Source organism: Lactuca sativa, chromosome 1 (genome assembly GCF_002870075.4).
Source record: "Lactuca sativa cultivar Salinas chromosome 1, Lsat_Salinas_v11, whole genome shotgun sequence".
In the NCBI taxonomy this organism is placed as follows: domain Eukaryota; kingdom Viridiplantae; phylum Streptophyta; class Magnoliopsida; order Asterales; family Asteraceae; genus Lactuca; species Lactuca sativa.
In genome coordinates this window covers 6,106,067-6,121,226 of record NC_056623.2, presented here as the reverse complement: position 1 = coordinate 6,121,226, position 15,160 = coordinate 6,106,067, and the positions used below count along the sequence as shown (strand labels likewise).

General features: G+C 33.9%; 2 protein-coding genes across 6 annotated transcripts; both read right to left on the bottom strand.

Annotated features, from left to right (window-relative positions):
- Positions 1–4,147: 4,147 nt before the first annotated feature.
- Positions 4,148–7,543, bottom strand: LOC111909285 (uncharacterized). 3 transcript variants are annotated; one of them, XM_023905073.3, is made up of 7 exons: positions 7,386–7,543; positions 7,119–7,225; positions 6,683–6,815; positions 6,439–6,542; positions 6,002–6,173; positions 5,344–5,484; positions 4,148–5,191 (listed from the first exon to the last, which is right to left on the bottom strand). In XM_023905073.3, the coding sequence occupies exons 2-7, from the start codon at positions 7,169–7,171 to the stop codon at positions 4,364–4,366; spliced, it is 1,431 nt and encodes a 476-aa protein (XP_023760841.2). In that variant the 5' UTR covers positions 7,172–7,225; positions 7,386–7,543; the 3' UTR covers positions 4,148–4,363. The 3 variants fall into 3 exon arrangements, with proteins under 3 accessions (XP_023760841.2, XP_042752239.2, XP_023760842.2); XM_042896305.2 differs by having other exon boundaries at positions 7,478–7,496; XM_023905074.2 differs by lacking the exon at positions 7,386–7,543 and adding an exon at positions 7,314–7,332.
- Positions 7,544–11,245: 3,702 nt separating this feature from the next.
- LOC111909286 (transcription termination factor MTERF5, chloroplastic) lies at positions 11,246–12,953 on the bottom strand. Of its 3 annotated transcripts, XM_023905078.3 has the most exons (3): positions 11,892–12,953; positions 11,693–11,800; positions 11,246–11,566 (listed from the first exon to the last, which is right to left on the bottom strand). In XM_023905078.3, the coding sequence occupies exons 1-2, from the start codon at positions 12,854–12,856 to the stop codon at positions 11,737–11,739; spliced, it is 1,029 nt and encodes a 342-aa protein (XP_023760846.1). In that variant the 5' UTR covers positions 12,857–12,953; the 3' UTR covers positions 11,246–11,566; positions 11,693–11,736. The 3 variants fall into 3 exon arrangements, with proteins under 3 accessions (XP_023760846.1, XP_023760844.1, XP_023760845.1); XM_023905076.3 differs by having other exon boundaries at positions 11,693–12,952; XM_023905077.3 differs by having other exon boundaries at positions 11,313–11,800.
- Positions 12,954–15,160: the final 2,207 nt, after the last annotated feature.

Sequence of the window (15,160 nt, the reverse complement as noted above, 5' to 3'; positions counted from 1 at the left end):
AAGCTTCAAATGTGGATAGTCCAAGCCCAAAATAAGAATCCAAGACTCATCTTCATAAGCGCACTTCATCCAAGTCTTCAACATTTTAAGCCCAAATCTTCTTTGGTGGATCTGTAGATCCCAATGACGCCTCTAAAACCCACAAAGCTCGTCTCCAAGCTAATCCACAACCGCAAGATTTCATACGAAGTTTCATTCCAATGGCTTGATTGAACAGTAATAAAGCACGGTTAGTAGCCCAAGATTTCACCGAGGTCCTTGGACTTGACTCTCATACTTTCAGTTGTTTTGCTAAAGCTTCAACCGTTCGTCTCGTAATATCTCTTGATGTCATGCAAAGATGACCCTTGCATAAAATTTCATTAATTTTTTATTACACACATATCTAGTCTCCCCAATATTTTATAGGCAGCGTGTTCCTCATGCCAACTTTATATTAGTCTCCCCATTTTTTTAAAGGTAGCAAGTTTCTCATGTAGCATTCCAACTACTCGTTTGTATTTTAGTGTGCAGACATATCAAGAAACTGCATGCATTTTTTCAAGAGAGTGATAAATTCTTTAGTAATTGTACTTATTATGAATTCGTGGTAAATGAAGAAAACTTGTGAAAAGTTTGAACTGACTACATAGATATAAAATGTGTTTATGGTCTACTAATCAGATAGTAAATATGGTTATGATTTGAAAACAAGCATTTAGACGCCGAACTTGACTAAATGTTGATTCTATGCGTATTCGGTTTGATTCTATTGACATCTTTGCACATACTAATTTATGATTGTTTAGATTTTTACATGCTAAATGTCAAAAACATCATTATAGTTTGTTTTCTTTTTCTTATTTAACCACTGATTGATTTTTTTTTCTGCTTTAACCATTTAGATTAGTTTTTATTTATTTATTTTTTTATTTTTTACATTGTAAGGGTTTCTCGGTAAAGAATCTAGTAAAAACATCGAGTTTTTATTTAGTTTAATGGTTAAATCATAACAAAATCCATCATACATGATTAACCACACAAATTTCAAAATATAATGTTTTTTATAAAATTCAAAAAATTACATAGTAGTTTTGTAAAACGGTAATCAAAGTCTCAGTTGTTGATAGACCTAGCAAACGTGTCGTGTCAATACATTAAACAGGTTGAAAGGGTTTGACCTTAACCTGACTCGTTTAATTATCATGTCGTGTCGTGTCAACTCGTTTATTTTCGTGTCAGGTTTCGGGTTAATGTTTAGACCTTGTAAATATATTGTGTCATATCGGGGTTGAAATATTTTAAATGTTGGAAAGTAGGAGTTGTGGAGGCAAAAAGGAAAAACTGAAACACTAGAGTTATAAGATGGAATGACAATTTATAATCAGTTTAGAAGGAAAAATAAAAAGAGTTAAAGTTGGTAAACAAAAGGGATATATGGTGAGGATGACTAAAATTAAGTAACTTTAAAAATTTGAATATTACTTATAATTATTGAGTTTGGCCCACTACAAGTCTATATATAGCATATAATATATTTATAAAAATATAAAATTTATAATTAATAATATATAATTAAACGAGTCATATTCGAGTCATCTTCGAGTTGAAAGTCTTGACCCTAACCCTACCCGTTTAATTATCGTGTCATGTCGTGTCATCCCATTTACATAAACGTGTCGAAACCTCTGACCTTAACCCACTAATTTCGTGTCGGGTTTTCGTGTTGTGTAATGTTTTGTGAGGTCTAGTCGTTGAACAAAAAATAATTAATGGTTACACAAAAAAAAATCTAAATTGTAATCATTTTATAGAATTTGGCCGACGTGCATATACTTTAATCTAAATCAAAAGTAAATTATGATTCTTATATTTTCGTTTTTAACATATTTGTTTGTACTGAAAATGTCAATAAACTTATAAAATCGAGTACTTCTTACAAAATAACATAAGAATATATATATATATATATATATATATATATATATATATATATATATATATATATATATATATATATATATATATATATATATAAAAGGGTAAACCAAATTTATAATGTTTGGTTAATTAAAAAATCATCAGATCTTGTTTTTACAGTTAAAAAAAATAATAATAATAAAAAAAATTAAAAAATTAAAAAATTAAAAAAAAACTATCAAAGCCAACCTGCAAAAAATCATCAAATTTATACTTTTTTTCTAATTTATCCACAGTAACAACTTTTTGGTAGTAGGTGGTATTTTTTTGGAAAAAGTTGTTAAACTTTTAAAAGTTGTCAACGGTGTTGTTATTTTGTTATTTGTTCTTTTTGTTATTTTGTTATTGTTATTGTTATTGTTATTATTATTATTATTATTATTATTATTATTATTATTATTATTTTATTTTATTACTCCTTCCATCCCAAAATTATAGTCAATCTTTTCTTTTTGGTTTGTTCCAAAATAATAGTCGATTTTAAAAATAAATAACATTTTTACCAAAATACCCCTCATTATTACTTAACCAAGTAAACATTTAATGGAAAATTAAATGCAAAGAAATGTCAAAACTGTCATCTTATTGTATAAAGTTAGTAGTAATTAATGTTTTCTTAATCTATGTGTTTTTTGTCTGCAGACAATAATTTTGGGACGGAGGGAGTATTTTTTATTTTTTTCTAAAATTGTTCACTTGTTCTCGCAATAACATTTTTTTTTCTAATTTGACAAAATATCATCACAATTCACATCCTTCTCTTGATTCTTTATCTTTTCATCGTTGGAGATAAATTGCAGGTTAACACTTCTTCAACTTTGTAGCTTCATAAACAAATAAATTCAAACGAATTGCAAACATAATTTGTTTTTCACCATTAAGTATATTTAAAGATAGGATACTCTTATTAATAACTATACCTAAAGGCTTAGCCGATAAACAAAAAATATGTAATAACTTAATTCCAAAATAAAGCATATTTCTCCTATCAACTTGCATATAACATATATAAAAATCATATATGAACAACATTTAAAAAAAAATCATAATAATTTGAATGCAACCAAAACCATAATGGATATTTTAACTCAAGAGGATGTAGCAAGTGAAATAACAATTAAGTGGACGTTTAATTTAGTGAGATAGTAGAAAGGCGATGTAGCAAATGAAATAACAAAGATCGAAATTCATTAGTTTGATTAGTAAATTTATTTGCCAAACTTAAAATATCGTCTTTAACAAAAAAGAAAAAAAAATGTTGGCTTTGTTTAATCTCTCTAGCCTTCATTCTAGGTTTGTCACTCAACACTCTAAGGTAATGTTTGACAATCCAAATAGTATTCACCAATGTAGCATGTGTCGACTTGGTAATGAAAGTAAGGTGTTGTTTGTTTTTTCGAAGCGAAAATGTCTGAAGTCTGTGGATCACCTCTGCAATCCTCTGTAGCAGAAGAGGTAGAACAAACGGCTGCAACATTTTAAAAAAAGTTTGTTTTTTTAATGTCTGCAGACTGCTGCAATAAGTTAAAGTAAGACGTAAAGAGGTTTGAAGCAGTTGGTTTAGTGTTGCGCCACGCAGCACAAGCGCATCAATTTTTAAGTCAGAAGTCTTCTGAAAAACAAACAGCTGGGAAGGATCAAGTGTTGCGCGTGTGCTACGCGGCGCAACAATAAGAGGCCAGAAGAGATTTTTTAGAAAAAAACAAACAGCAACTAAGATTTTAATCAAGTCATTTAATTTGGAGAGGCCTTTCTTTGTTCATTTATGAGCCCAAAGTTTAAAGGGACAATTATCACCTTTTCATGTTCCCACCACATTTCACTTGTAGCCTTTGTGTAGAAGATTTTACAATCCTAGGTGGACAACCTACATTACACTTTCTCTAAGTCCTTCGTTATCAGAAATGTCATCCTCATTATTTGATGATTCTTCAATTTTTTATGTGGTAACAGAGAGATTGCATAATTGTTCATTATCAGAAAGGCATCATGTCCAGCCTTTAATTCCTGAGCACTAAATTGTTCATCTTTGCCGTTGTCATCCAATTCATCATCCATCACAAATGGTATGAAGAAACTTGGAGCTCCTTTTCAGTTTGGGTCTAGCTTTTGAGGCAAGCAACTTAAGGACTAATTTTCGTCTTGATTTTGGGAAAACGTAACGTTACAAAACGATCTTATGACAATCTGTAGAATATCAAGGATTAATTCATCAATCCTTCTCATCATTATAAATCTCATACCACAAAATATCAACTGGACTATCTTAATGCGATGATGGCATCCAACCAAAACATAACACTATGTCACTTTACACAAAAAAAAAATAATAATAATAATAAACCCAAAAACAGAAGCATGTATAAGAACATTGAGATAGAACAAGAAAAGACAACATCATCTCTCAACGTTCATCACCAGAACGTGAACTATCAGCAAAAGATTGTTCACCAGGGCTCCGTGAATTAAACAAATTTGGATACGACATAAACCCATCCTCCATTGATGTCAACCTCTGTGGCTGATGATGAGAAGAACTCAAGGATTCTTGAGAACTCAAAGAACCATAAACTCCATTTTCATTTTCATCTTTAATCGAGTCTTGATGGCTGAGATTTCGGTTCTCCTCCGGTGTGTGAGGCTGATGGTTGTCGCCGGAAAACGGATTCTCAGGGGACTCGAGTTCGTTCTGTTTCTTCATGAGTTCACTGATTCGGAGATGGGCAAGGCTTGCAGCGGCACGAGCGGCAGCTGCCGCCCGTTCGGCGCTTTCGGCAGCCGCCATAGCAGCGGCCAATACGTCCTGTAAATCGTCATGGACACCGGGTTTGGTGGTTGGAAGTGAGCGGGTTTCTTTTGGTACAGTGGTCTGAAACTCATCATTCATGGTGGTTTTGGTGACGGGAGACGGGCTGATTTCTTTCGCTGTGGTGGTGGCTGATGGCGGAGATATGAACGGAAGAAACTGCTTATGTTGGGATTCCGGCGGTGTTTCTGATTCGTTGTTGTTGAGATCGGATAATGCGGACTCTGGAAACGGAAGCATTTCGGGTCTGGAATCGAATTCCAGAGCAGAAGAAGGTTGTATGGAGGAATTGGGGACCTCAGGAAAATCTAAAATGTCAAATTCCTGATCAGAGTCTGACTCTTCATTATGGGTTTGTTCTTGTGGTTCTTCATGTTTTTCTTCCGGAAGAGGCAATTTTGTAGTGGCAAGTTGTGAGGGGCCATTCTGCAAAAAAAAGAAAAATGTAAAATTGTTGAGACAGTTGTCGATTTGTAAAAGTTAGAAATTGAGTCAAGAAAAGGAGGGTTTTCCTTTTTGACTTAATGCGGGAAAAATAAAAAATAAAACAACTTAATTGAGAAAGTGAAACTGCTAACCAGCAAATCTTCATGTGGCTTGAGCAATTCAGTTTCAGAAGCAGTAGGATCCCAATCAACCTCATGCTCCTCGGCAATTTCCTTCAACAGATTGAGCTTTACATCCGGAGGTGGAGCACGAACAGATAGGTGTTCGATCAACTGCAATATCAAATCAAGAAAAAAGGGTAAAAAAGTAATTAGCCACCATCTTCAATCAGGCACATTTTGTTCTCTAATTCCCTATTAAGGCATTATACATTGAAAGATCTATCCAACTGGAGCATTGTACTTCCGATTTTTTTCTTATTTGGACAATGTAGTTTGAAAAATCTACACAATCATAAACTTGCATTGTATTTTGATGGCATTGTTATAATTGGTGGAATTTTCAAACTACAATCTTGTTATAGAATGAAAAGAAAGTAGAATGTTATAAGTGCATTGCTACTTCTTGCATTTAACCAAAAAAAGAATGCAACACTTCTTTTTAATTGATCCCAAACTATAAGTCCAGCATTACCCTTCATAGTAAATTAGATCAAATCCAAGAAATCAAAATAATATTTGAAGCGTTGATTTCAAGCTAGAAGATTCCTCCAATTTATCAATGTAGATGTCATTTTAGAATAGTCAAACACTCCCTAAAAATAATAAAGAAAAAGTTAAGTTTTATAACCTGGCGGTTGACACCACACTCTGGCAGGAGTTCAGTGGCAGCAATAACAAATTCTTTGCCATATTTACCAGCAAAAGCCATCTGAACTTGGATCAGCTCAGGAAGATCTGCACATCTTGGAGCAGCAAAACAGAGACTTGAAATCGCCTCTTTCAGATCAAGAGGACATTCCCTGTATTGTATGTAGGACAAGATTCCATAAAATTAGATAATCAGGGCAATTGATAATATTAACAAGAGTATATATATTACTAAGATTTCTTGATAGCACATCAAGAAATCTGACCTATTAACTGTTTTTGGCATTCAAATCATCAGATCATAACTTTCATACTTGTAATTCATGAAAGCATTCTCAATAGAAGGCTTAATTAAAGGGGAAAAAAACAAAATGACCAAGAATCTAAATTGAATCATTAAGAGAGAATGAAACATACTTTTGAGTTTCAATAATTGGAAGACGAACAACCACAAGCTCACAAAATAACTCGATGATTTCTTGAGCTGCCATCATTTTTTCTTCCCTTATAATATGCTCCACCTAAATAAGACATATAAAGTACCATAGATCCATGAAAATGAACTATATGAAATACAAAGCAAATCATATGTTTTTCTTCTCATGGAAACAGCTACATAAATGAAAAATAATATCAATACAGAGAAACAAAGGGGTTATACTCTGATTCGAGCAGTGGCTTCTTGACCAGTCTCAAGAAGTTTGGCAATGTCACGACGCATCTGCTTTATATGAATCTCTCTACGATTCCTCAGCAGTTTTATGCGTGGGATCGTCAGTTTCAGAAGTGTTTTACTGCATTCAACAATATGAAACCAAAGTTATTTAAACATCAAGATAGAAGAAGACCAAAAACTATAGAAATTCGCGTTCTCATCCAAGAAAAATCAATGTTTGAGCGATCTAAGTCGTGTTAATGTAATCCCATCCGTCCATGAAAGAAAAATACACTATGATTTTGGTACAACAATAATGATCACATAAATTTTCAATAGAAATCAACAAGAATAAGAGAAATCCAGATATAAACAGTGACTAAAACTTGAAAAATGGAACAACCAGATAATGTTTCGAGAGAATTCTGTAGAAATTAAATACCATTTTGAACCCTTGAACGCCCCCTTGCTGAAGAAAGAATCAAGCATCGACATCTTGAGTTCGCCTCCCGATCTTCCGATTACAACTATATGTGTGCACTGGATTGTCTGATTAAAAAGAGCAAAGGGGTTATCAAAGAAAACAGGATCAACTAAAAAATATGATTTACTAGTCCTATGTGTCGTACACACACACCCACTCCACTATGAACGAATTATACGCGTCTACAGATATAACATCATCAAAGGTGGAATTTCGTTTCCTTACTTAAGATGGAAGAAATCGTTTACTTCTTCGTAGATTTGTATCGCGAAGCTTTTATGGTAAAATTGAGATATTGGGGATATTTGATTTCTCACCTTCAAACTTGCTTGGATGGAGAAGCCCGTCGACGCAATTTAATTAAGAAAATTACATTTGCACCCCTCAGATTTCATATACAGTCTATTTCAGCCTTAAAGTCTAAGTTGAATTTGAGATTACAGTCCATTTCAGCCTTAAAGTCTAAAGTGAATTTGATCTGAATATCTGATAGCTGAAGGAATCTGTTATTATAAAGGTCTTAAGAAATCCGGGTAGGACACAAAGTTGGTAAAAGAATATGGATATTTAATGGATCGTATGTGTTTATTTTTCGTGATTAATATTTCGATGTTATATGCATAGGTTGTATAAAATTTAATCATGTGATAATCCACCAAAAACACTTTTTATTGCGGCTTAAAAAGAAATCAATATTCTTACAAGAGAATATATGGAATGCTCGATCACGTGTGAGCCAAAAATAGTGAAATATGAGTATATATAATTATGCAACCGGAATTTGGATAACAACCAACAAATAATTGTTTTGGGAAGTTATTAGCAGTCATTAGGAAAGTACAACCGTTTTTCATAATTTTCGTTGCGTAAGCAGGGTCATGCATCTGACATCACAACTTCACACCCCTGCTCCGGTAACTTAACATTCGGCACTATAGTTTTGCACCATGGTATCGTAGTTATTTGTGTTTGATTGTTTTCTAAACATGTTTTTCCACTACATTCTAACTTTAAAATTCTGTATAGGTTTGCAAGGGTCAATGCTCCTAGACATATGTATCTTGTCATGTCTCATTGGTACTCATGCTTATTCTTTTTAAAGTAAATGACCGGTGATATTAAAATCATCAACAAAAAGCTAAGTTTGGCTCGGAGAAGATTCAAGTTAGATATGGATTATGTTTGATACAACATAATCTAGCTTGTACACCTTAGAGACCGATAAGAAGTGTATGGTGGCTTCTTGTCACCATGCAAGCTCTAGGTCATGGTTTTGACGTTGTGATCCAATACAAGGTCATGAAAACTCTTAATTAGAAGACATGGAGATTTATCGTAATGGTTTTTCTTATTTCTAAAGTTGAAGACTATTGGGATTGGGAATTGACTTCTATAGGTAACTTTACGGTCTCTCTTTTAAAAGTCTTATTGAATTAAGATTTTGCTTTTTTTTTGGTAAGGTGACATCCACCTCCAATCAAAATCAATATCATAGTTTGAAGGATTGGATTGGATTGGATTTCGACTCACCCTAACTTAGATCGAATGGTACACCGTATCATTTATCCTAGAGATGTCGAAAGGTACCAGCTTTTGTATTATGTGATATGACTAATGAGATTGTGTTAAAAGATATGTAGTTGAGGTGGGAGGGGGAGATTCTTATTCATCTTCTCTTTACATTTCCTCTATTTCATTTCACATTCTTGCTTGTGAATAACCCAAAATTGAGTAAGTTTATAAAACAATGTTTAAAGGTAGTTGTTTTAACTACCATTTAGGTCATCTCAAAATTTTGAAACAACATAGTTATGCTTTATTTGGTTGGGGAAACCATTCATGGCATTTTCCAATATGTAATATTTTTAGTGTTTAGCTACTCATTGGTTTCTTGATAAAAATGTAGTTAAGAAGTTAATGAAGTGATTACATTATATAATAAAGAGTATGTATGTTAAGCTTCATCGAAGTACAATACAACTTTTCGTTTTAAGTTATGTTTAGTGGTCTAACTGAAAAGTTAGTTGATAAAAATAATGTTTGGAAAACTAAATGATAAGCTAGCTGAAATATGTAAAATTATATAAAATTTGAAATATGTAAAAACTCGGTAAACTCATTGAAACGCTAGTAGGAATAGTTTAAAAAAACAAACAACAAACTAACTAACTAACTAACTAACTTATAAATTATTTTTTGATTTGTCAAACATGTCAATCTAAAAAAACTCGAAAAATTAGTTTTTTGTGACGTGTTAAAAATAAATAATGTGAACTAGCTTCCAACCATCGAAATCTTGATGTTAGATCTAGATCGTGGACATGAGATGAGTGTCGTTAGCGAGTTCCAAGCCTGATTCTTAGCTACCGTCAAAGAAAAAAAAAAACGTTAAACCCGCTCTAGTGAACATATTTCAACGATCAGATTAGATAAATGTATAAGAGAAAATGGTTTCCCTTAGTTGGAGAAAACCATCTTGATGGGAGGCGTATGAGTATATTATTCTATTGGACTAAGTCAATAGACAATTAGGTCGGGACTAGCCCGGCTTACGTTGACAAGTAATGTTGTTATATTAGACTAAGAGGAGTGGGGGTCGCCACCGGGTTCGCTACGCTCGCCATCGATCAAGAAACACCACCCCCTAGCTCTCGCTAGGAGGGTTGCCACCGAAGCCTCGTTACATTGATGGCGAGAAGAGAGAGAAGGTGAGGGTTGAATTTGATTGGTGTTTGTTAGGTGAGCTTCGTTACATGATTACATAGGCTTATCTGACTCTTCTTCCATGGAAAAAAACTCTGAATCCTTCAATTTCTCAACGGAAACCGAAAAGAACAATGCTTTTAACCTCCTCAAAGCCATCGAGCTCCGGCTTGACTTGCCTGGTTTCACAAAAGATATCGAGGAAGACGACAACAAAATTGTATCTACTAAGAACTTTTATCCAGTTGGTAAGTGAGGGTTTTCTGATGTTGATTCCGACGATTGTAGAAATTGGGGGTTTAATGGCGGATGTGATGCTGATTCGAACAAGGTTTCATCTTCTTCTCGTCTTCTGTATGCAGGTGTTTAAACATTGAAAATTTTCTCTATTTTTATGCCAATTTGATTAAAATCAAAATCACAAGAACTTTTTTCAAAGGATCCTGCTAGAAGAATCACTTAAGAACATAGGTGGATACCACTGAAGTTTAGACAAAGAGCCACCTTCAAATTGGGCAAAAACACTTCCTTTTTATTACTGTTATTTTTTCCATTTAGAGAAGTAAGAAGAAGAATAAATTGATCTGGTTAAGTTGCTTTTGAAAAAAAAAGAAATTGATGTTACGGTGCTGTGATTAATAGAAAGTTTCGATTCTTCCTTCAATTTTCTACAATTTTTTCATGTTATGGTTTTGATTTTAGGGCATCTTGGTTGTTGGTTATTAATGCAGGTTATTTGAATAACATAACGAGAGTACGAAAGCCAATTATGAAAATTTGATTTTATGGTTTTGATTTTAGGGCATCTTGGTTGTGATTTCCATATTAAAATAAAGTAATTAACTTAAATTAGAAAAAAAACCAAAAAAAAATAAAAAATGGAGTGCTAGGAGTGTTACCACTCCTTACCAAATGTTAAGGTTGGGTGTCAAATTGTCAAAAATGATGTGGCATTTTAAAATTTGATGTGGCAAAATGTTAGGAGTGTTACCACTTCCCCTTGTACCCAAATATGATTCATGCCAATGATCCTAAGATCATCAAAAATAGCTACCGGCCTTTTGAGAACTATAATTAATGAAATAAATAGTCAATTACTTTTGAGAAGTATGATTTTATTGCGAACTATAATTAAAATATTCACATACTTTTGAGTAGTAAATAGTAGATATACATCAGGATTTTCACTTGGAATTTATTTTTGTTATTTTCCGAAAATTTATCATTTTCATTTGTTTTTCAAATTTTATTTTACTTTGAATTTTATTCGTATCAACACACTTTCTTCATCTCTATAGTTGTGAGAAACTTCTGCAACCATTGATACTCTAGCTCTTGACAAAAAAGAAAATTCAAAATCATATTTCTCTACATAAGGACCATGATCAATTCGATGAGATGATATATATTTAAATTACGTACAGTATTAGATGAACTATTAGTCATCTATATCCGAATATTGATGTTCCCATCAACAATATTATCAAAGAAACATTCCACCATTTTTACAAGACATAACTCGATTTAAATCTCGAGTTTATCATCAACAATTACAGTATGCTAATGTGAAAAACATAAGCTAAACCCATTTATCCCCAATCTCATCAATGAACTCTAAGGTACACAAAATGGTAAACAATTGTGAAGGAAACCTCCATTATAAGCTTATTGCAGCTTTTCTAAAATAATTTTCCTTAGTTAACCTATACCCATACCATGATCAAAGAAGAAAAACCCTAACAATGTAAGATTCAACACTGCTATCATCTCATATTCAAAATCAAATGAAAAGAAAGAACAACAATTATAAGAAATGCAAAATGAATCACCTGAAGCTGTAAGATTCAAAAATAAGATCTCTTCTACTATGGATTCAAGAATTTGGTAAAAGTGTCATACATATGATCAGGGATCTCTTCCTTATGACGCTCCACAACCTGCTTCACAAAATCTACATTAGATAAGCACAACATGGAATGAAACTCCTTGTTCACCCCTTTCTCTTTCAAAACCATATACACTTGGTACCTCGGTTTCACCCTTTTCTCCAAACTATACATCAAAAGACTACCACGAGTGGCCAACCATGAAGGTGTGTAACCAAGTTCTTTCATGAAGAAATCCAACCCTTTACTTAATCTCTCCTCAGAATGTGTAAAACAAATCGGTTGACTCTTAGCAATGATACAGATATCTGAATCACACCACCCGAAACTCTTAAACACCTCAAACTTCTTCTGCAAATTCAACTGATTCATGGAACAAACAGCAGAAAGCCCATAAGAAAACATCTTTGAACGTGGGGTAATCCCAAACTCCCTTTCCACTTCAAGCAGTTTCGCTTCTACCCTCACAGGGCTCTGAGTAACCAATCTAGGGTTCCTAATTATAACCCTCTCGATGTCCTTGATGGAAACACCGTGTTTTTCCAGTAATACCACATTGCTTCTGAAGAACTTCCCATAGAAAGGCCAATGTGATCGTTTTATAGCTTTAACAATTTTTTCTTTACTGCCCAAAATTCTTCTTAAAAGATTGATAGCCGGTATGATAGATGTATGTAAACCTCTAACTAAAAGATTCGGATCCTTTTTAATGACAGCTACCAGATCCGGTCCCGAAAACCCGATTTCAAAAAGAATCTTAAATTTGGGTTCTAGGGTTTTATCAACTTTCCGTAATAGAATTTGGGGATGAGAGAGAACTACGGATTTGATGTCAGTTTCGGATAAATTGTAGTTTCTAAGGAACTCGATGACGGATTGGGAGTTTTGGGTGGACTTTAAGTGGCGTACCTTTGTAGAGGCGGAGATTGCTTCTTGTTTGGTGAATCCGAGGGAATCGATGAGGTAATCCACCATGAAATGCGGTTGAAGATCGGTGGATGGAGAGGTTGTTGTTGTTGAGCAGTGAAGGAGATTGAGGAAATAGGAAGATGAATTGACGAGAAATGCCTTGGAAAGTTGGCCATGGCTGCTGCGAACAGAAAACATTCGTCGAGACTGAGCCCCAAAAAGAAGGGCAAAGCCCGTAAAGATGTCTCAGTCACAATATAATGACATCGGAACGGCGACCGGACAATATAATCCGGTTCAGTTGTTTGTAAAGAAACCTATTTTAACACAATTCTTTTAATTTGAGATGATCAGGGCACTCTGGTTTAGTTTTTCACAGTCAAAAAAGTATTTTTTGAAAAAGAAAAAAAAAACCAAAAGATGTTTGGCAAACTAGTTTTAGAAGCTACTTTTGAAGTTTTTATATAAGGAAAATGAACATTTTGGAAAAATCAGGAAATCCTGACTTTTGTAACTTTTTCAAAAAAGACTTTTGGGGTTTGAAAAACTAAACCAAACACCCCCTACGACTTTTTGCAACTTTTCCAAAAAAGATTTTTGGGGTTTGAAAAGCTAAGTCAAACAGCCCCTACGACTTTTTGTAACTTTTCCAAAAAGGACTTTTGGGGTTTGAAAAGCTAAGTCAAATACCCCCTACGTATAACAATCAAATATCATAAATTTCTTCTTAAGTTAGGAAAGTTGGATGATGTTTAATCCTCTTCATGTTTACATGACCATCATAAAATCAAGAGTAAATTACACGAATGGTCTCTATGGTTAACGGTAATTTGTGCGTTTAATCCCTAATTTATTTTTTTTAACTTAGAAGGTCCCTACTGTTTGTTTTTTACGTACTTGGTCCATGTATTACCTAAAAATGATATTTTGCCCTTGATTTTTTAATTTATTTAAATAAACACACCACCAGCCTCACACCTTTCACCTTACTTTACCTACCCCAACATTTTTCTTTATTTAAATAATAGTCTTTTTAGGTAAGACAGAGACCAAATGCATAACAAAAACAAACATTAGGGACCAAACACGTAACAAAAACAAATAGTAGGGACCTCCTGAGTTAAAAAAATAAGTTAGGGATCAAATGTGTAAATTACCCCAAACCATAGGGACCATTCGTGTAATTTACTCTAAAATCAACAAACTAAAAAAAATCAGAAAAAGTTTGAAAATATTTGAAATTGAAACTGAAAGGTTAGTGAAAGATATATTTTTAGGCTTTATGTTATCCAGCTGAGATCACAATTTTAATTTTAATTGTATTTCCTATTAAGTTTTATTGTAATTTCATTTTGAAATACATAAGAGAGCCGGGTGTGGGCAACGCGCGTTCCGCGTTATCTTACGTGGCAAGCGCCTTTAACGACGCAATAACGGGGAACACCGCCCCAGGTGCCCATTAAAGCGCTTTACGCCATTAGGCGTTACCGTGGTAACGAGTCGTAACGCCAAAAAATGTGACCGTTGTGCAATTTGTTCCGTTGAAAAACGGTAATATTACCGTTTGACGGTGAAATGGAAAAACAATTACTGCTTAATTTAATTTAACTATATCGATACATATATCTCATTTTATTACACTTCTATTCCTCTATATCTATCTCTATTTTATTCAAAAAAAAAAAAAAAAAAAAAAAAAAAACACTTTGGATCAAAACCTGAATACCCCTCCTCCGAAGACAAACACATCCATTCCATTAGGTTTTGTGGGATATGAGGGATACATGAACCTTCTAAACTCCTAAAACTCACCACAAATTTCATATTCCAACAATTTTTTCAATCCCGCCTCACCCCCACTATGTGGCAACCCGAAAATTTCTAGCTTACATTCTTCATTTCTTATCAAAGTTAAACTAATTTTTGCTATTTTCTAGCAATGTTTGGAGTCAAATAGAGTGTCTAAAGCTTAGTATAAGCAGGGTAGGAATCGTGGGATAAGTATTGTGGGTGCATCGCCTTGCATTTGAGCCAATCACACCAACACAAGGTGTGTGCGGCCGCACACAAGAGTGTGCAGCCACACACCCATCCCAACCGCACACACTCCCCCTATATATTCAAGACTTAGTCATTTTTGAACACATTCTACACTTCTTCAAAGCTAGGACCCGAAATCCTCTCAAGTATCATCCAGATCTCCTTGAGGATCTTCATAAAAGGTAGCATCTTTAGCCAAGAACACTAGGTGTACGGTCGCACACACCATGTATGGCCGCACACCCAACCGCACACGCCATGTAGGGTCGCACACCTGGCCGCACACACACATATAGTGTGTATTTTGGCCATACACTCCTTTGTGAAGCCATATACCCCCTTCATACAATCATATATGGTTGTAACACTTCAATATAAGTGTTTACTAGTCCCTAAGGTGGTCCCAATTCAATAATCAGTTATTTTAAACACTAATTGGATTCATATATGTGATATTATATG